We start from the raw sequence: 21,592 nt of genomic DNA, 5'->3' as shown, positions 1-21,592 counted from the left end.
TAAAACAAGTTTACTTTTGTTGCTCGTTTGGTATATCTTATAGGAGAATAACCACCAGTTTTGGATGTGTCTGCCCTATTTCTCAGCACTTTGTCCTGCATTTGGTATTCTCAGTTGTGACCCACGAACGAATGGTGACACCAGCCTCCCTGCTAAAGGGGTTCAGAGGAGAGGAGTCCAGACAAGGAGAGGCAGAGACGGAAGCACATGGAACATCTGGAGCAAAGCGAGCCGCCCCGAGACCTTGAGGGACAGAGCTAATGAATTTACCAGATCACTGACTTATAAGTTTGCGTGAGAGCAGAAGATTCCCTACCTTACACACAGACCCCTGGCCAAAGAAAGCATCACACTGCCCAGCCCCTTGGCGAGTTTGCACTAGCAGAACCCATGTGGACAGAGCCTTTTCAGAGCCAGTTGTTTGAAATAACCACGATTCCAGAAGGAGTCGCTGTGTTCAGGGCTGGGGGAGCTGCCCTGACACTGCAGCAGGGGCCAGACACGGGAGACGAGAACCCAGCCCAGGCCCTTGCGCCCAGGACAGCTAGTGCCAGAGGCCCCACCCCAGCACCCTGTTGCTCGCCAGCCCCTCTGGCTGACTAGCTTGCTGCAGGGGGATGTTGCATCGTCACTGCCTTACCTGGGAGGGCTGATTTTTCTTCCTTTTAAGCGCTTCTCTCTAAACTCCCTCCTCTGTCTGCGAGAGCGACGGCCCTAGATGAGAAAGGCCCAGCACTGAGCGGTGGAGGAAAGCCTACCAGGAACGCCCAGCCCATGGCTCAGCACTTCCATTGCTCTACCCCAGTACTAGGAGGTGGGAAATGACAGTCTGTCCCATCCAGCTCCTCTGGGCTGAGCTGCCCCAGTCTGGCGCAGGCCAGCTGTGGGGAGTCCTGGCTAACATGGCCAGGTCTTTTAAAACCTCCTCTGCATCCCACTGCTAACCCTCTGGAAGCCGGGCCTAGCTGGAAAGCAGAAGAGCTCTCCAGAGGGCACCGCTGACCCACGGGGAAAGCAGCTTCGTCAGGCTTGGGAAATACAGGCAGATCAGAGCAGGGCTGGGAAGAGGCCTGGCTGGGACAGCCCTCCCCAGGGCTGCGCCTTACCGAGTACATGGCTTTCTCCTCCTCGAGGGCTTTGGCGTGTTTAATGGCTTCTGCCTCCTCTTTGTCCTTCCGCAGCATCCTTCCAGAAAAGGAAAGAAAGCTGGCTAAGTGTGGCTGCTCCCAGAGCCTGCCCTGCTCAGCCCCTGGATGGAGGTACACAGCTCAGGGGCATGGGTGTGCTGTGACAAAGGGACTTCACTACCACAACAAGTGCTGGCAAGCAAGAACCTCTGCTCTACCTCCACCCTGACACAGCCCCAGCATCTGCCTCTAGCACAGGGGCTGCTACCAGAGCACTTAGGCCTTCAACGGAAGAGTCAAGGGGCTAAGCTGGGGCTGGATCTAAAACTGGTACCAGGGTATTATTGGCACACGGGAGGAAGCTCCAAGTTGGAGCGGTCCATGCAGCAGCAGCGTCTGGGCTGCCCCTGGAAAGCAGGACAGGTGCCATCCAAAGGGTCTTACACTAAAATTAACTAAGCAGCCACTGCTCCCCCAGGTGCATCAGTGAAGAGAGGAGCTGCATTTAACCCTGCGCCTCTCCCTGGCTCTCCTGGCACCTGGGTCAGATGCTTTGCCCCTCGACAGGAGCAGTGCTGATGCCAGAGCTGGACGCTCCTCCCCACCGAGGGCTGGCACTTCACATGTATGGTAGGTGATGCAGCAGGCAGCCAGCCAAACACATGGAGCTGCCCTGAGGCTGCACCAGCCTCTCACCGATACTTGCAGCATCCAGACAGCTGTACACATCTGCCCCAAAGCAACCTTCTCCATGCATGTGGGCAGAGGGGCAGCAGCAGCTTCCCATAAGCCAGGACTGCCAAGGGCCTGCTGCCACGGGAGCCCCCACACCAAGCCACAGTGGGTACATCTGCCCCCTACATCCCTCAGTAGCTATAGCTCCCCTATGTGGCTCGTGACTATGGCAATCCAACCCCCCAGAGCACCTGGTGGTGCGCCTGGAGCTCGGCTCTGAGCCCTGACTCACACGTGGGCCGTACCTGACGAAGTCCCCCTCAGCCATCCCGTACGTGGTCGCCTGTTTATTCAGGTCAGCCACCTGCTCCTGATTTAACTCATCCACGTCAACTTCCACATCTGCAAGCAGAGTACCGGTGTCAGCGTGCCTCACCAGCGTTCGGGGCAGACAGCTGAGCTGGGCTGCTCTCCAGCTGCCCCGGGGCCACCCGGGGTGTTGCTGGAGTATCTGCTGCACCATAGTGCAGCTGAGGTTTGAAATGTGGGGGCCACAGGACTTTCTTGGGCCTCTCAGGAGGCCTGTTTCTGGTGCTGAGCTCAGTGAACATGCCCCCTCCACCCCCACATAGTCCTCCACCCACTGCTCACAGGATTGAGGGGGTAGAGCTGGGGACCACCCTCCACCCTCCCCACTGGCACACATGGGAGCAGCTTTACCTGAGCTCAGCTGGGGAAGCAGGGACAGCAGCTCCCGCCCAACCCAGGGCTCTGAGGTCAGCCACCAGACTCCCATTCCCCAGGAGCTCTTTACTAGCCCGAAGGCAGCAGCAGGGGACAGGTCTGCAGTGGGGGATGGTGGGGGAAGAGAACACAACCCCAGCCAGCACCCAAGGCCCCTGCAAGCACCCACCGATGCACGAAGGGAGGAGGGGGCTGGGAAGGGTTGGCCAGGGTTCCCCACGTTAGCCAGGACTCCCCACAACAACTGCACTGCAACACACTGCTCCCCCACACCCCTCCCCTAGAGATACACACAGGCACCACGTAAAACAGGCATGTGCCCAACACACTGGGGAGTTGGCACTTGAAGGATGAACTGGTAAGCACAAGGCCTGGGAAAGCCAGTCTGTGCGTGCGAGGTGGGGAGAAAGGCTACCCAAGCACAGCCTGGACAGGCAATATCCCGAGGCAGGACTGCCTGGGCAAGCAAGACACACCGATATCCGGAATGACTTCGTCCTCATCTGTGTTGCTGTCCTCCTCAGAGTCCTCTTCGTCTCCCCGCTTCTCCAAGGAGTTCTCGAGCTCGGCCACGGTGCTGTCCTCGTATGTGTAGCCAATCGATGCCTTCTTCTCCGCAAGCCTGGGCACAAACACTGTCTGTGAACGTGTACTGCTGGGGCAAGGGCACAGGGCACCCACCCGAGATCCCTGGAGTCTTGCAGCACCAGCTTTCCCTGCTCTAAGGGCTGCTTTGTTGACCCCCACGTTGCCTCAGTTACGTTTGAAAACCCAAAGCATAGTTAACGGAGAACCACTACAGAAAGAGCCCAGGGAACCAAAGGCCTCTCCCCAGCCCCAGACACATAAGCGCATCACCTTGCCCTCCTCTGAAGCCGTGCTGAGGCACCAGGCGAGGAGGTACAAGGAAAAAGGGCTCCCTTTCTTTATATTCCATCTCTCCCAATCGCTAGGCAGTGCTACGCATGCAGTCCGACTGGTTGGAATACTGGCACCAAGGCAAAAATAACCCAGTCTCAGGCTTCAGGACGAGCTGAGCACCGCAGGGTCAGGAAGGCATTGTCCCCAGTGCTACTCCTGTCCAGCAGCTTTATTATTCAGGAAGAAGAGGGAAGGACTTCCTCTGCAGCATCAGGTATCAGCCACTCCCACACTACCTGGAAAGCCTAATTCTGAGGCAGGGCAGAGAGGAAGGACTGATGCCCCGCAGGCCCGGGGAGATGGGGCTCAGAGGGCAATGGTTGTTCATTCTGATCCAACCTGGGGCACAAATACATTTACTTCTGTCCCCTCCACAGCATGCCTAGAGGGGCAGCTCAGCACACACGCCATTGCGGACCAGCACCGACCCTCTTTTCTCCCATACTCACTTCTTTTTCTCATCCTCATTGGGCTTCTGGAGTCCCCCATAGAGCTCATCAATATAGATTTGATAGAGACACTGCTCCTCCGAGACTTCAGACAGAGACAGACAGACAGACAAGGGAGTTACATGCCAGCTTGAGGGCAAACACCGATGCCAACAGGCCTTGATTACAGCTGAGCGACAGGGCTCATTCGAGGTGACACAGGTAAGAGGGAGCCTCTCCTGTATGTATCATCAAACCACATGAGCAGAGCAGGATCCCTGCCTCAAGAGCCGGGAGAGCGTAGGGGAACGGGGATGGATTGCTGATCCTGAATCCTAGAAGTCATTGGTTGGAATGCAGCCTTGCCCGGGAGCGGGCTGAAAGCTGTTACCAGCAGAAGTCTGCTTGAGGACTCCTAGGTGAAGGGCTGGGTGACATGTGCAAGTTACCAAATGTGCACTAACTGCCCTCTCAGTGTTATTCTTGGCAGAGAACCCAAGAGTCGAACGGGCCATGAGGGGGAGGGAGGGTCCCTTCCTCCTTCCCAGAGGGGCTCCTGGCAGATCACAGCAGAGCAGAAGTTCACAGAGTGGTGTCAGGAACCATGCCATGCTGTTGCCAGCTGATACCTCTCACCAGAGCCAGTTTCTCCTCACAGCATCGCCCCCAAGGATGTCTCTGTGCCCCAGAGGACAGTGGTCTCCAACAGACACTTACTGCCAGCGAAGTCGTTCTGCACCAGACCCCTGTAGCGCTCGTAGTTACACTTCCTCTCATCCGACTCCTGCTCAGGAGAGCTGAGAAGCAAGAACACACACTGGCACCAGGAGACTACTGGGCAGACAGGACAGAACTAAAGGTGACCAGCTCAGAAGCACCTCAGTGACTTAGCAGCCCATGGCCCATTTCCACAAGTGACTTCCTGTGAGATTCAGACTCCCATGTCACATCTCAGCAAAGCACTTATGGAAATTGGATCCTAAAGCAATTGCGGCTGCATTCTGCTAACTCCACTGTTCAAACAGTGTGACATTAACCCCTTGGTGGCCGTCCCCGTGCATCAGTGACTTCCATGGGCTATTAACAGAGCTCAGCAGGAGGCTGCACGGGAGCCTCCATAGGCAAGGCTGAAGCTAGCTCTCCTTTACCAACCTGGTGCGACTCTCCCTCCCCTGAAACCCAGTTGGCCTAAAGTTTCATAGGGGACAAGATGCCTAGAATTCTGGGAAATCTGGGGTGCTTGGGAGATATGCACGGTCATCCCCACTTACAGCTGGCTTGGCTTAGAAACATTAAGTTCAGAGAAGACGAGCTCTGAGATGGGAGAGCTGGCTGGTGAAATTTAGTTATTGAAGCTGTTTCGCAGGACTCAGTAGAGACTTTACAGAGTCTGGATGGGAGGAGCAGCAGATGGAGGGGATGGGCAGGAAGGGAACCCATCTAGAAGTCTACTGACCATTTCCCAAATAAACCCACCTCCAGCCCAGTCCACCCAATGCAGCTCTCTCTACACCAGGATGGGAAGCAGGGAGCCACATGGGCAGAGTCATGCAGGGACAGAGCCTGCTCCTTTCATCTGGCAGACTCCAGAGTCAACTGCCTTGGCAATTCTTACCAAATTTTTAAACTAAGGGAGATCCCAGCCCCCTTTAATACTGGAGTCAGAGCTAGAAGTACCAGAGATCAGTTGTTCAAGGGAAAACCCCATTTAGTGACGTTCTGTTCCAAAATGGACTCTGTAAATGGATCTTTCTACTTAGCTCTGCTCCATATGTGAACCGATGGCCTCCCCCCATCAATGATTTTGGCTTTTCTTAGGGCTGCAGAGCCAATAGAGCGAAGACTTCAACCACAGCAGCCCTGCTTGCTTTGTTCCCATCAGCCACACCTGGGCAAGCCCATGGAGCTGCCCTGGGCCCCTTATTTGTTTGGCAGAACATTATAGCAATGAAATGTGAAAAGAGACCCTGGTATGACTCCAAGCCTGGGTCAGGTCTGCAGAGCCAGCAGATGGGGAGGAAGGAGGAAACAGTCTTTTTACTTGGAAGCCAAGCACATTCAACCCAGAACCAATCAGAAACATGGAATCCCAGTGCCACAGGGTCCTTTCAGAGCTATGTTAAGCAGATCCACGCTTGGAGAACCCGCTGCAGCGCCCCATCATCACCAGTGTTGGACAGCCTGGAAAGTCAGGAGTCAGGTTACATTTACCAACCCTATGTCCTAAGGGACACCAACAGCAACAACACGGAATGCTCCCGAGTCCCCCTGGTCTGCACTGATCACCCAGCACTCTATGCCCTGCCAGAAAGGATGAGGTTGGGGGCTTCCAGAGCATTGCTCCCAAGCAGCACTCCATGGAAATGGCTTACATTGGGTTGAGCAGTGGTGGGGTGTACATGGGAATGTAGTCCAGGTGAGCTCGCACATCAAACCGGTCGATCATGTTGTTCGTATCGCCTTGCCAGGGCATCCTGCAGCAAGAGAGCAACAGACAAACCAAGGTCATTTAGCACCTCAACTGGGTACAAATGACAGACCTGCCAGAGACAAACTGCTATGAAGAAGAAGCCAGAGGTGCTGGGGCACTCAGTCTAGACCCAACGCAGTTCAGTCCCGTGACATCTGTGCACTGGCTCTGCTGCATGGTACACGCTCTTAGCCAGAGCCAGCGTGTAGTGACAATCGGAGCCTAGTAGGTCTACCCCAGCCTAGTTACCCAGCCTACCCGGTTAAGCCTAACCGTGGGAAAGTGGATAAAACTTCATCAAATGTCACAATAATCTATAACAATAACTGTCAATGGGAAAAGGTGCCAAACGGAGACAGAAAAACAAAATGAGTCTAAATAGAAAGGCCTCCTGATATAACTCAAGTATGTGAGATGGACATCATGCCTGGTAAACAAAAAAGCGTGGGACCGGAAATCAATAACCCCAAACTGGTGTGTCAAAAACTAAGCCTAACTGATGAACAAAATAATGAAGGAGTGTGCTATTCCTTCCATCACTCCGTCTTGAGATCCTCAAAAGGAAAGATTTTAGGGGGGAAAAAAACCAACAAGAACAATGCTGGGTGACTAAAACAAGGAGGAGTGATGGCTGCTACCCCCACCATCTTCTGAAACACTGGTATCCACCATACCACCGCTAAGCCTTGGGCATTCTAATCCCAAGAGAAGTCCAGACCAAAGAGAGGGACCCAGATGACAGCGCCACCTCCACCGGCTAAATCCTGAAAATTATCTGGGATATGAGATTGTTGTCCCGCACCTCCTTGTGCGCCTTTGTCCTTCTCTGCCTTATTTCTTCTCTTTCCTATCCCTCTCCCATTGCCTTCTATTTAATAAGAGTCTGGTTTAGCAGGCGAAGACTGTATATTTTGTAAACGCTGCTGTAAGCCTGTGATCAGAGAGGCAACTAAAGGCTCGGCCCTAAACAGCCTGATGCTGGTACAAGTTTGCCAGGTCTTAAAGGGGCCTGTGTTTTTCTAGCAGTGTTTCTCTTGTCTTCTAGGAAACAGGAATAGACCTTAACAACAACAGCTCCAGCCCGTCTTTTCTCTTTTTCATAAAAAGAACAATTATCTTTGATATCATCTAAGAGACTATCACACAAGGGATTTTTCCCCTTCTAAAAATGGTCTCCAGCTAAAGGGAAAGAGGGATGCTGTTGCAATAAAAGCCTTACTTAATACTTTACATTTCAAATGCTTCTACTCTTTCTACTTCTCCTGTATCTGTAATAAAAGGCTAGAGGGAATTTTTAATTGTATGTTTGCCATGGCACTAAGCAGGCTGAGGTCTCTGTATACCAAACCCTGAACCTTGATTAACACTCTGACCAGGTAACGTGACCACCTTTGACTCTTTGACCAATTTATTCCACCTAAATTAGTACAAGCAGCCACCTGTTACCCTGAGCCTTAGTGCCATCCCTTTGAGAGTCTTGTTCTTCAGCTCAGCAGGGCGAAGTAGTCCAGCATAAAAACACTGGTGCACTTGGACTTTCATACTTTACTCACCACCCCAGTGGGGAGGAAGACAAGTGAACTTGTTTTGTGTAACGGGTATCTCCTCAGAGGTGCTGCCAAAAGAAATTCCTGGGGCTTGTGGGATCCTTTAAAATAAAGTGCAAGGGAGGGACCTCTGCTCATTATTAACATTAGGAATTGTCCACACAGTGTGCTCTCTGCTGGAAAACACTAGGGAAAACTGAGCACTCAGGAAGGGAAGGAGGCGGAGCCAGACACCTCAGAACAGCTTGTTCCTGTGTATTTCACTCAGACTTGGCAGCTGGCGGAAAGATCCTTCATGCCCGTCCCTCCAGTGAAGAGCAGAGAATGCAGCCAGTCCTGCTGACTGCCCACCCATCAATGAGCGCCCTGCAAGAGTGGGGAAGAGCCGACTGGACGTTCCTGCTTCTTCTAAAGGTAAACACCAGGAAGAGCATGGTTTCGGAGGCACCTCTATCCAGCAAGATGCAGCACTTGCCCCACTCCTGGGGTGGGGAATGGGAGACATCTTTGAACTTGTCTCAGTTTGAAAAGAGGCCACCTTGCCTCAGAGAGGATAAAGAGTCAGAAGGAGCCATGAGGAGGGAGGGTCTGAGCCTGGACAGTCTCCCCTCAAACCACTGTCCCACAGTCAGCCTGTGCCAGAGAGAACAGTTCCCTGTGGTCTCCCACCCCTCAAAACAAACGTGCGGCAGGACCCCAGCTCCACAGAGAGGTTTGGCTAATGCCTTGCCTGCCTCATGTATAGGGCACTACCAAATTCACGGTCCATTCTGGTCAATTTCATGGTCATAGGATTTTAATAATCATAATTTCCTTATTTCAGATATTTAAATCTGAAATTTCACGATGCTCTACCCGCAGGGGTCCTGACCCAAAAGAGGGCAGTGGGGGCGTCGCAAGGTTATTGTAGGGGGGGTTGTGTTATTGCCACCCTTACTTCTCTGCTGCTGCTGGTGGCACTGCCTTCAGAACTGGGCACTGCCTGGGCACTGCCTTCAGAACTGGGCAGCCAGAGTGTGGCAGCTGCAGGCCAGGAGCCCAGCTCTGCAGGCCAGGAGCCCAGCTCTGCAGGCCAGGAGCCCAGCTCTGCAGGCCACGCCGCTGCCAGAAGCAGCACAGAAGTGAGAATGGTATGGTATTGCTATCCTTACTTCTGAGCTGCTGCCTTCAGACCTGGGCCCTCAGCCAGCAGCTGCCACTCTCCGGCCGCCCATTGCCACCCTTACTTCTGCGCTGCTGCTGGCGGTGCTGCCTTCAAAGCTGGGCGCCTGGCCAGCAGCCGCCGCTTCTTTCCACCCAGCTCTGAAGGCAGTGCAGAGGTAAAGGTCGTGATATTGCCACCTCTGTAGAATAATCTTGCAACGCCGCCGCCCCCACCCCCCATCACCTTTTGGGTCGGGACCCCCAGTTTGAGAAACGCTGGTCTCCCCTGTGAAATCTGTGTAATATAAGGTAAAAGTACACAAAAGACCAGATTTCACAGTCCGTGACGCGTTTTTCACAGCTGTGAATTTGGTAGGGCCCTACTCATGTACCTTGATTTATTACGGGGAGAACTAGCCATTTCCACAGTCTCCACTGTTCCTGGGGATTGGACCCAAAGTCCCCGTGCTGAGATGCTGATCATATGCCCTGAGGATGGGGGTGGGGGGTCACTCCCTAGGGTACAGAACTGTACTCACAAGATGGCATGCCCCTGCCAAGCCGACGTTGACCTTTGCATAGTCGAGCTGGCAGGTAGCATGCTCAAGGGACACTCAGCCTGAAGTGCAGACAGCAAAGGAGCTTCAGGTGCAACGGGCCCCAAGCCTCCCACCAATTCTGGGGGGTTTACAGCCACTTCTTCCCACCTTTTAAAGAGATTTCTACAGTGCTGTGTGAACATGAGGGGAAGAAACTGGCCACAGAAGGGACTCAGCATCGCTGACCATGCACAAAAGCAGACAAACAGGAACACTCCAGACCTTCCCCCCTTCTCCGTCACTTGGTCACCTTACGGGATCCCACTAGCACTACAACAGACACACCGAATAGAGCAAGTTGATGCTGCCCCTTCGAGGGCCTTCCAGCCACAATCCCCATCTGCTTCACTGTGCTCCCCGCCTGTCAGTGCGGAGCTAGCAGGCAGGGCCCGCTCAAGCTACTCACATGTTGACAGGACTTTCAGCTGCAAGAGCAACGGCAGAATCCAAGTGGACCTTACACGCCCGGCCATGCACTTGGAGGAACTGAGCTGGGTCCTTTTTCTGGAAGAAGCACAAACAGCGAGATGTATAAGGCTGGCATTTTACGGGATCTGGCCAGTTTGAGCAAGGCACCAAGTTATGCAGACACTGAATGGCTGAGTCCAAAGCCATTGTAAGGGGTTTAAGCATTCATTAAAGCTACAAGTGAAATCCCTTCAGAGCAGAGAGTCTGACAGTACCATGTGCAGGGTGGTGTTAAACACATCCTGGGGATCTCAGGCAGCAGCAGTTAAAGTGCCAAGCTACACTGAAAAGCAACAATAGAAGCAGCCCCTGCTTACTCGAATCTGCCTCACGTGCTTATCGGGGGCAAGCCTGATGCCTTTAGTGACAAAAATTTTCACTGCTCTTAGCCCTGCAGAGCCAGCACAGCTGAGACAGAAGGAGCTGGATTCGATTCCTTCGTATGTGTCAACCAGTTTGCTTCCTACGCTGCAGGCAGTTGCACTTGAGCACATCCAAGAAAGGCTAAGGGACTGCACAAGTGGTACAGCAGAGCCGGCTTGGCCTGCAGAACCTTTGTTACTGGCGCTGCTGTGCAACAAAAGAATCAAGGTTTGCTCACAGATCCCAGATGAATTCTGTGATGCTGGCAGCTAGAAAAAACCACCTTTTACTTGTAAACTGAGCAGCCTTGATATGGTGTTAACCATGGCTCAGAGCAGGACTGCATTTTAGAGAGGGACACACCACAGGGAAGCAGGCCAAAGAGCTGATCCAAGAGTCAAGCTGCAGATCAGGCACTCCTGCATGTGGAGTGTCTCCTGTAATCCTGCTGTTCTTCCAGAAAGGAAATTGAACCTGCAAGAATTCAGTTCTACATAATGCCTCACAAGAGCACAGCAGGCCAACAAACCACACAGCCCGCCAGTCAGCATCACATCTCTGCATCCCTCTCCTTGGAGCATGCTGCTCTGTAGTCACGACACCTTTGAGACAGTTCTGCCTGCTGAAACAGAGGTTGCTCAGGAAGTCAGACATTGGTATGGGATTCAACATGTATCAATTCACTTAGGCAGAGGGGGACTGCAGCTCTCAGGCGAGGGCTGAGCTCCCAAAGCAATAGGAGTGGCTGCCACAAGGCCTCGTTCCATTTCAGCTTTGGAGGGAGGCACAATGAATATTGCACCTGCCCCAGCAGAGCATCAAGAGTCCAGGCCCACACTGTGCACAGGGAAAGCCGATACTTTCACAGACACTTTAATTTTTCCCTGCGAGACACCATAATGTGGTTTGTAGCCACCTGACCTACAGCAAAACCCCACAGCACAGAGGTGTCTCTAGCCCGAGGCAAACAGACTTGGCACTAACTGTCCAGGCCTAACTACCATTAAAGGCAAAAACTTAACGCAAGAGTAAAGTCTCAGAAATGAGGAAGGGCCGAAGGTCCCAGCAGTAGCAGACACACACCTTGGACGCTTCCTGTGCGTGCTTTGCAACTGAACAGCAATATGTAAAGCTGCATAAAGCCAGACATGGGAACAGAAAACAACAGGAGCAGTACCCAACCCGACAGCAAAGGCCACAGACCGGGATAGCGGGGGCGGGGCCGGGACTGTGCAGGGGCACTCACTATTTTCTCATAGTATTCTCTCCGACGCTCGGCTCGTTTCTTATAATCGACCATCATCCCACGGAGCTTGCGCTCATGTTTCCGGGCTTCGTGCCACATCCTGCTGTCTGCAAGCTGTCAAAGGGAGGGAACACAGAACTGAGTAAAAGCAACAACCTCTCAGCATTCCCAGAGACTGGGGTGCACTCTGGGATGTGTGCACACAGCCGAGAAGAGAAACGCAGACTCCACTCTGCACACAGACACCAACAAGCTCAGTGACTGAGAGTTACGGGTTAAGCCAGGAACACACATGGTTGCAGAGAGCTGCAGCGGATGCCACAGCCATCACCAACAGCTACAGTCAAACACTCCCCCAAGCCTCAGCCCCAGGGGACCAATCACACAATGCAGATGTTAAGGGCTTGTCTACACTTACACCAGTGCAGCTGTGCTCCTGAAGCACTTAGTGAAGATACTACCTACACCGATGGGAGAGCTTCTCCTGTTGGCGTAGCTACTCCACATCCCCAAGTGGCGGTAGCTATGTTGACAGGAGAAGCCCTCCCATCCACATAGTTCTGCCTACACCAGAAGGTTGGTCAGTAGAACTTCGTCACTCAAGGGTGTGAATTTTCCACACTTCTGAGCAACATAGTTATACCAACGTAAGTTTGTAGTGTAGACCAGGCTAAGTATTCTAGGGTAGAAAAGCATCACGCTGCTCTCCTCATTCCAGGACCAGGAGGCTGTAAGAGATTGTAATCAAAAGGAAAAATCGGCTACATGGCACCCACCCTGAGAGACTCCAAGAGCACAAAGTGTTAGGCAGAAGGGTACAGAGGAGAACATCAGGCAAGGGCCATGAACAGGAGAGTCAGAGCATCCTGGACAAGTGGGCTGAACACAAGAATGGCCAGACTGGGTCAGACCAATGGTCCATCTAGCCCAGTATCCTGTCTTCCGAGAGCGGCCAATGCCAGAGTTTCAGAGGGAATAAACAGAACAGGCAATTATGTCGATCCATCCCTTGTCGTCCAGTCCCAGCTTCTGGCAATAACTGCAGCAAGGGGTCTATCTGGTCTCTACCTGAGGAGGTGGAAACCAGCCTCTTGGCTTTGAGACTGGCCAGTCAGGTTACTGTAGTGAGGTTACTACAGTCACAGACCACCAACCGGAGAGGAGGTGCGAGACAACGCATAGAGATTAGAGAGACAGGCGTGAAATGAAAGGAGAAAAACATCTTAGCACAGGGACAGCTATTCCAAAGGAAATACACAAGAGGGAGCGAGCGGGGCAGCAGGAACACCGACTCGGCTAGGATACCTCTCTGCCCCCCCACATCACCATGGCATCTGAGCAATGTCAGTCTTTCATGTACCTACACCCATGCCCCAGTGAGGCAGGGCAGGACTATTACCCCCATTTCACAGATGGGAACTGAGGCCCAGGGAGACTAAGTGACTTGCCCAGAACCACACAGGATGTTTGTGATGGGGCAGGAATTGACTGCAGGGTTCCCACAGCCCAGGCTGGTGCTATAGCTACTGGGCCATCCTTCCTCTGAAGGCTGAGGGCAAGCCAGACAGGTGCTTGCATTGTGAGCATCCCAAAGACAGCCTACAGACGTGGGCTGCGCTTACATCAGGACAAGCCCCGAGAGCCCTGGGCTGGAGGCAAAGGACTGAAAAGCCCTATTAGCTCACCTCCAGTCCACTTTACACCACACGTTCAGGCCTCTCCCCGCCCACAAATTCCCCCCAGAACAGTTACCCAGCCCTTGCGCAGAGACACTCTGAGCGCCCAGCCGAATGAGGGTGGGTGGGGGGTTAAATCACAAGAGACACCTCAGAGAGGTCACAAGCTGGAGAAGGGCAATACTCACAGAACAGCAGTGTGGAGACCTGGGAGCAGCAGCTGCGTGCTCACTCAGCACAGCCCATGAGCCAAGGGAAGAGGAGCCTAACAAAGAGAACACTGCAGGTCAGCGACCTGGGCAGGCACACCACAGGGCTACAACAAAGAGAGCGAAGGCCAGGGGTCTCTGAGTGTGGGGGGATGGGGGTCCCTCCCTCAAGGGGACACATGCCATATGCAGGAGCAGCTCTGTCCTCCACACAGGTTCACTAGAATCACCTGACTGACCGCAGCACAGAACAGGAGGTGCGCTGCCCCCAACCTGGGGGGGCTGCAGAAATGGGCTAGGAGTTCTTCCAACTCTGCAGGGAAAGGTCTCTGCTATGAGCCCTGGCCCACACATTCACACACAATATCACAGCCAAGACATGAGGAGAGTCAGGCTAGCCAGGAGCTCCGCTGGCTGAGCAGTCTTTGCTGCTGCTTCTACCCCAAACTTACTCGGGAACCCCCCCAGGAGCCCAGCTCTGTCAGCTCCAAGTTTGCCATCTCTAGCCTGAGGGTTAAGGGCAGAAGGCTTTCCTCACTGTTAATGGACCTACTGAAGGAATGTTCCCAATCCAAGAGAGGCAGCGGCTACATCATGTCTTGTTGATCTTCTCTCTGAAAAAGCTGACAAGCTCCTGCATGGAAAGGGCATAGGATGGGCAGAAGTTAAAGCTGAGTAGCTTTCACCTAGACAGCAGCAGCACCCATCCCATCCTACACCGGGGGGCAGCACCCAGGCACCAGCACCCCCATTCCCTGCCCCGCATGAGGGGGCAGCACCTACACACTGGCAACCCCCACTACCCTGCCCCACAGCACTCAGGGAGACAGTGCTTAGATATCGGCACCCTGCATCCCCCACCACACTGGTGGGAGGGGGGCAGCAGGACGCATAGAGCTTAAGAGCAGAAGGGCCCACCAGATGATCTAGTCTGACCTCCTGTGTGTCACAGGCCACCCACACCACTCAGCACCCACACCACAAAACCCAACAACTGAAATTAAACCTAAGCATTGCAGTCCACAGAAGACGAGACTATTACGTGCCACAGGCAGAGAACAGGAGGGACTAAGGGGTACCCACAATGGCAGGGAAATGATTCCATGAGATACACCCAGATAATCCTGGCAAGTGACCAACACCCACACGCTGCAGAGGAAGATGAAAAAACTCCAAGGTTCCTGCCACTCTGACCTGGGAGAAAATTCCTCCTCCACCCCACATATGGCAGCCAGTGAGACCCCAAGCCTGTGAGCAAGAACCAGCCAGCCAAGCACTTGAGAGAGAGAGTGCTCAGTGTCACCTCACCAAATAGCCCCTTTCCACCTAGAGCCATGCCTGAGGCATCAAAGGAAGGAGGCCAAAAAAAAAAAAAAAAAGCCCAGAATACTTTGAAGAAAACAAAATCCCTTCCTGACCCCGGCAGGCAGCTGGCTGAAGCCCTGATGCACAAACTTTTAGGAACATGATGCACAAATCAGAAGAGAGCAACAGGGCTGCTGAGCCCTATCCTATCATAAGCAATCCCATCATACAATCACACTCCAATTTCATAGAACAGCAGGACTGGAAGGAAGGACTAAATATTACCTAGACCCGTGGTTCTCAACCTGCGGCCAGTCAGCACACAGCTGCGGCCCACATGACACTCAGGGCCATACAGGTAGTATTGGATGTGGCTCACATAACACATTATGGACTGCATATGTGGCCCATAATGGTAAACAGGCTGAGAATCACTGGCATAGACCACCCCGACAGCTGTTTCTCTAACCTGCTCTTAAAAATCTCCAATGATGGAGATTCCACAACCTCCCTCAGCAATTTATTCCAGTGCTTAACCACACTGACAGGGAGTTTTTCCTAATGTCTTGCAGGGGTTCTCACAACACATTTTTTGGTGGCCTCAGAGTGCATCCACCAACTCTTGCTGGTGGCTGCTTTGATCATTTTTCCTAAAATACTTAACTAACAAACAAAAAACAAATAAATATGCACTTGTCCATGTCCAAATCATTGTAATTTATTTATGTAGGGTTTTTTTTGTTTGTTTTTTTTTTTACAGATTCAGTAATAACTACACTTGTCTCTATTCTTTAGAGAGTAGAAACCCAAATAGGGTGCTTTGCATGTTCTTGTATTTTTTTGTTGTTTCCTTTGCTTTTTTGGTTGTGGCGGGTTTTTTTGTTTTTTTTTTAAGACTTGCTACCTAGTAAGTCTGCTTGGTACATTTGTTAATATAACTTTTCACAGCAGCACACTTGTTAGCAACCTGGGAGACAGTGAAAAGTGACATAAACAAACATACAAATATCACTTTTCACAACAGACTTACTCAGCCCAAGCCAGGGGACAAATTAAGCCTTGGATGGGGACATGGGTAGGGAGGCAATGGGGGCCAGGGGTGATGGGGTGGATGGGTGAGGGGCCAGGGATAGCAGCAGGGGCCAGGGGTGATAAGGAGGGGATGAGCCCGAAGACCAGTGGCCAGGGGATGGAGCCTGCTGCTGTGCAGCCGAAGCCGAGAGCCCGAAGCCCCACGATCAAAGCCAGTGGCCGGAGCCCGCTGCTGCTCAGCCAGAGCCTGCCACCTGCCACACCGGTGCTGAAGCTGGAAGCCTGAGCCCCACCGGCCCTGGGAAGGTGGAGAACTCACACCGGCTGTCTGCTCATCCAGCGTTTGTGGCTCAAGAATGGGGTAAGGGCCCCCCCACCCCAAATCCCTGCCCAGGATGCTGTGGCCGCAAAAGCCCCTGGCAGCTGCATGCAGCCATGGTGGTGGCATTTGAGAAACGCTGATCTAGAGCCCTGCGGGGATACAAAATTTATATCTGTGGCTGCAGATATCCGTGGATATAAAGCAGATCTGTGGAGCTGCAGGGCTCTACCAGGAACCTGCAGCAGTGACAGCAGCAGCGACAGCAGCAGCGGGTTGGGCTGCCGCTCGCAGGAGCCAGTGCCCAGTACAGGCAGCTCCTCCATTGTGGCTGTACTGCCGCTCCGCCCCACCACTGATCGCCCCATCCTCAGTCTGCCCCACACTGGGGGGGGGGGGGGGGGGCGGATGACGTGCGCACGTATCCTGGTACCACTAGCCCCAGAGCCTGCCCGCCCCGCAAAGGAAGGGCGGGGGAACATGTCCAGCTACCATCAACCCTGGCCCCCCCAACACGGGGGAGGTGGGGGTGTGAACGTGCCCAGCTCCCGTCACCCCCCCCACCCTGCCCCGGGGAGATGGGGGGGGGAGAACGTGCCCAGCTCCCGTCACCCCCCCCCCAGGGCGATGGGGGGGGGAGAACGTGCCCAGCTCCCGTCACCCCCCCCCCAGGGCGATGGGGGGGGGGGAACGTGCCCAGCTCCCGTCACCCCCCCCCCAGGGCGATGGGGGGGGGGGAACGTGCCCAGCTCCCGTCACCCCCCCCCAGGGCGATGGGGGGGGGGAACGTGCCCAGCTCCCGTCACCCCCCCCCCAGGGCGATGGGGGGGGGGGGAACGTGCCCAGCTCCCGTCACCCACCCCCAGCCCCGCCCCGAGGAGATGGGGGGGGAGAACGTTCCCAGCTCCCCTCACCCCCCCCAGCCCCGCCCTGGGGAGATGGGGGGGGAACGTGCCCAGCTCCCGTCACCCCCCCCAGCCCCGCCCCGGGGACATGGGGGGGGGGAGAACGTGCCCAGCTCCCCTCACCCCCCCCAGCCCCGCCCTGGGGAGATGGGGGGGGGAACGTGCCCAGCTCCCGTCACCCCCCCGCAAGCCCCGCCCCGGGGAGATGGGGGGGGGGAACGTGCCCAGCTCCCGTCACCCCCCCCACCCTGCCCCGGGGAGATGGGGGGGGGGAGAACGTGCCCAGCTCCCGTCACCCCCCCCCCAGCCCCGCCCCGGGGAGATGGGGGGGGGAACGTGCCCAGCTCCCGTCACCCCCCCGCCAGCCCCGCCCCGGGGAGATGGGGGGGGGGACGTGCCCAGCTCCCGTCACCCCCCCCCCCCCCAAGTTTCCTACCTGCGGCGCCACCAACCACTCACCTGCGGAGGGGCGCGGCAAATTGAACCGGAACCGGAAAAGGGAGAGACTCGCCCCTTCAGCGGTTGGCTGGTGCTGATCACGTGGCTCAACCTCCTCAGCCAATGGCTGCCCCTTCCCCACAGGGGCCCGCCCCGCGGCGTGGGGCCGGACTAGGATAAACTGGCGGGGTTGGGGGTAGAGAGGCGCCTGCGCAGTCGCTCCAGGGGCCCTCGCGCGGGTGGGGTGTGGAGCGCGGAGGCGGACGAGGACGAGGACTCGCTCCTGGCCGCCAAGTCCGCGGCGCGGCGCGCCAGTGAGCTGCCCTGGGCTCCGAGCGAAGGTCCGCTCCTGGATCCATGGCTGACGAAGAGGCAGGAAACACAGGGTAGGAATAACTGGTCCATTTCCAGGCTGGAGAGCGGTAACTAGGGGTGCCCCCCCCCCCGGGGGTGGGGTGGGGGGGGTTCTGTCTGTCCTGGCTCGGGGTGCCCCCCCCCGGGGGGTGGGGTGGGGGGGGTTCTGTCTGTCCTGGCTCGGGGTGCCCCCCCCGGGGGGGGTTCTGTCTGTCCTGGCTCGGGGTGCCCCCCCCCGGGGGGTGGGGTGGCAAAACTTGCAGATTCTACAAAACTAGTCCAGACAGTGAAGTCCCAGGCAGAGGGCGAAGAGCTACGTAAAGGGTCTCTCACAACTGGGTGACTGGGCAACAAAATGACAGATGAAATTCAGTGTTGATCAAGGCAAAGTAAGGCACGTTGGAAAACATCATCCCAACTACGTCTAGGGGGTCTAAAGTGGCTGTTACCACTCTAGAAAGAGGTCTTGGAGTCATTGTGGATGGTTCTCTGCAAACATCTGCTCAAATGCGCAGGGGCAGTCGAAAAAGGGAACAGAATGCTGGGAATCATTAAGAAAGGGAGAGATAATAAGACAGAAAATATTGTATTGCTGTTGTATAAATCTATGGTATGCCCATATCTTGAACACTGCGTGCAGGTGTGGTCAACCCATCTCAAAAAAGATATATTGGAAAAGGTTCAGAAAAGGGCAACTAAAATGATTAGGGGTATGGAACAGCTTCCGTATGAGGAGAGATTAATAAGATTGTCTCTTTTCCAAGCTGAAAAGTCCCAACTAAGGGAGATATGATCGAGATCTATAAAATCATGACTGGTGTGGAGAAAGTAAATAAGGAAGTGTTATTTACTCATAACACAAGAACTAGGGATCACCAAATGAAATTAATAGGCAGCAAGTTTAAAACAAAAGGAAGTATTTCTTCACACAGCGCACAGTCAACCTGTGGAACTCTTTGCCAGAGGATGTTGTGAAGGTCAAGACTATAACAGGGTTCAAAAAAGAACTAGATAAAAGAACTATTAGCCAGGATGGGCAGGGATGGTGTCCCTAGCCTCTTTTTGCCAGAAGCTGGGACTCAGCGATGCGTGACGGATCACTTGATGATTACCTGTTCTGTTCATTCCCTCTGGGGCACCTGGCATAGGCTACTGTCAGAAAATCGGATATTGGGCTAGATGGACCTTTGAGCTGACCCAGTATGGCCGATCTCATAAACTAATCAGGGATTGAAAAGTTCCTAAAATAGAACGTCTCAAAACAGTCAGTCTGGTGCATGAGTGGCAGTATTTGGTGTGACAAATGTAGGAATTTTGATAATATTTTTATGATAGCTATGTGTGTCTCAGTTTCCCCTTGGGCTTTACACTGCCTTGCACTGAGTGTAAAGAGAAGGGATGAGGTGTTGATTCAGCAGCCTGGTTGGAAACCAGAGTAAATAATGTCTACACGGGTGAGTGAAAGAGACAATGGAAGCCCCAATGGCCAGGACATTTCCACCTAGCGAGTGGCCAACTGGCAAGAAGAAGGAGATTTCCACCCACCTCTCTGCAGGGAAGCCGAGCAAGGGCTCCAAGCAGGAGAACAAAGGGGAAAAGTGGTCGGTGGCCATGTTAAAAGCTGAATTCATAGATACCTACAGCACACACACATGGAACCAAACACAAAGGGACAGAGATGGGGTCAAAATGGATCTTACAGCAGCTTGGTGGGGTAGAGACCTGATGTTGGCCAGGCTGAACTCTGTCCTGTCCTTTGCGTCTCTAAGGACTGTCAGATTCTGTAGGCCAGGTGACTAATAGATTACCTTCTCTTGAAAAGGCTGTCTGGTGCCATTGTAAATGCTTACTGGGAGCATTGTGTCCTGAAGGGACACCGTACAAGCCTCCCACAAAAGTCTGGACTTGCAGCAGGAAACCACAGGGATCCCTGGTACCCAAAGGCCCAGTTTCAGTTATGGAGTCCACAGGCCTACCCCTGTGGAAGTGTGTGGATGCTGGGGGCCCAACACACTAAAAGGGTCACTCCATGGAACTGATTACAGGTTGGGGCTTAGACCAGACCCTGTGGATCTGTGATGTAGGGCACCACATTGCTTTCTTCCAGTCCTTCATGCCATTGCAGAGCCATTTCCAGTGCATTGAAGGTATCAGAATGTGAAGGGATGTTGACTTAGTCTTCATCAACATCACTTGTTATGTGAGGATTTTTTTCCTGGTCAGGAAAAGGGTCATTCCCAAGGCTGGTGTTTGTAAAATTGAGGTTCTATTGTCCTTTACAGGAAGTGGGGTTCTTCGAGATGTAAGCAGAGTCAGGATGAGCTCTACCCTGACATCTGGTGGTGAGCTGTGGCAGGTTGTGGAAGAGAACTTCAGGGGCTGATCTCATTTGCATAGGCACACCCACCCCACCTAGATGGTCACTTTGGCTGCTGTAGGAGCCTCAGTTTCTCTGTTATTGGGGCAGGAAGAATAAACTGTTATTATCCTGATTATGTGAATCAAGGACAGTGGAACTGTACTTGGCCTTTTTTAATGATGGAGGGACTCGTCATCACTGAAGCAGCACTTGCTAAGCAAGGGTCATGGGTTCCAAAACTCAATGAATTGAGAGAGGTGGGGAATAGGCATTTGTACTTTGTGGTATGGGTTCTTTTTAAGGGCCCTAAATACCAACTGTATCTTTTCTACTATGTAATAGCAGAGCTAATTTTGATTTTGTTAGGAGCCTGGTTACAGATTGCAGAGCTGAATTTGTTTTGGGTCAATGGTGCACCAGTACTGGGGTTCCCCTACTACGAGCTGAAATCACTGAGTACTGTGCTAAAACTAGTAGGGGGCCTGAAGCTATATTGGTGAGTGACTTGCAGGATGACTACAGGGGAGGAGCAGCTGGTGGACGGCTCACAGGATGGCTACTGGGGAGGAGCAGCTGGCAGAGAGGAGTGCAGAGAGGTGGAGGAGCAGCTGGGGAGAGGAGTGTGGAGCATGTAAGGTACCCTTTTGCTTCTTCCCCAACCCCGTTTCCACACAGGTGGTGGTGGGGTTAAAACTCTGTAGATGAACTTTTGAACTCTGGACTCACCAAGGCAGAGACTTTTGGGTTGCTGGACTCAAGAACCAAAGGGAAAGGACATGGCCCAATTTGCTTGGGGTGGGTTTTTGCTCATTGTTTGTGTTATGAATCCTGTTGGTGCTGTTTCCCTAACATAATGCCACATTGTTTCTCTCTGTTATTAAAAGGCTTTTGTTACACTCAGACTCTGCTTGCGAGAGGGGAAGTATGCCCTCTTAGAGGCGCCGGGGGGGTGGTATATATTTGTCACTGGGTGGGGGCTCAAGCCGGTTTTGCATTCCGTTATTGGAATGGAACCCCTAGATACTGAACCCGGCCCTTGTTGCTGCCAACTCTGATGGGCAGAAGGGTTACATAGATATTTTGTTCAGTTGGATCCATTATGGCGCATATGCATCTCACGTGTGTGAGATTGGAATCTTTTGACCAGAAATATCCATTGGGTCCATGCCTGGGCCCTGCATGTCCATTTGTCCCTCACACTAGGGCATACAGGACAGAGAGTCTCTACCACCTCAGCCTTCAGGATGCTTGTTTCACACAGTGA

At 53.6% G+C, this 21,592-nt stretch overlaps 1 protein-coding gene across 3 annotated transcripts in view; it reads right to left on the bottom strand.

The window, feature by feature from the left end:
• The window catches only part of CLASRP (CLK4 associating serine/arginine rich protein), a 40,541-nt gene extending 22,847 nt beyond the window's left edge, over nucleotides 1-17,694 (bottom strand). For 2 of the 3 annotated variants that reach the window (XM_074937702.1, XM_074937704.1), the window contains exons 1-12: nucleotides 17,637-17,694; nucleotides 14,170-14,250; nucleotides 13,596-13,672; nucleotides 11,732-11,845; nucleotides 10,061-10,158; nucleotides 6,268-6,369; nucleotides 4,613-4,692; nucleotides 3,917-4,001; nucleotides 3,023-3,168; nucleotides 2,108-2,204; nucleotides 1,107-1,185; nucleotides 641-714 (exon numbers count right to left, since the gene is read on the bottom strand). In XM_074937702.1, coding sequence (XP_074793803.1) covers nucleotides 641-714; nucleotides 1,107-1,185; nucleotides 2,108-2,204; nucleotides 3,023-3,168; nucleotides 3,917-4,001; nucleotides 4,613-4,692; nucleotides 6,268-6,369; nucleotides 10,061-10,158; nucleotides 11,732-11,830 — 860 coding nt within the window. In that variant the 5' untranslated portion in view covers nucleotides 11,831-11,845; nucleotides 13,596-13,672; nucleotides 14,170-14,250; nucleotides 17,637-17,694. Of the gene's footprint in view, nucleotides 1-640; nucleotides 715-1,106; nucleotides 1,186-2,107; nucleotides 2,205-3,022; nucleotides 3,169-3,916; nucleotides 4,002-4,612; nucleotides 4,693-6,267; nucleotides 6,370-10,060; nucleotides 10,159-11,731; nucleotides 11,846-13,595; nucleotides 13,673-14,169; nucleotides 14,251-17,613 lie in introns of all 3 variants that reach the window. The other variant, XM_074937703.1, reaches the window with a different exon arrangement.
• Nucleotides 17,695-21,592: the final 3,898 nt, after the last annotated feature.

This window comes from Natator depressus, chromosome 23 (genome assembly GCF_965152275.1).
Source record: "Natator depressus isolate rNatDep1 chromosome 23, rNatDep2.hap1, whole genome shotgun sequence".
Lineage (NCBI taxonomy): Eukaryota > Metazoa > Chordata > Testudines > Cheloniidae > Natator > Natator depressus.
Note: the sequence above shows the minus strand (reverse complement) of the source record. Positions and strands in the feature narration are given on the sequence as shown.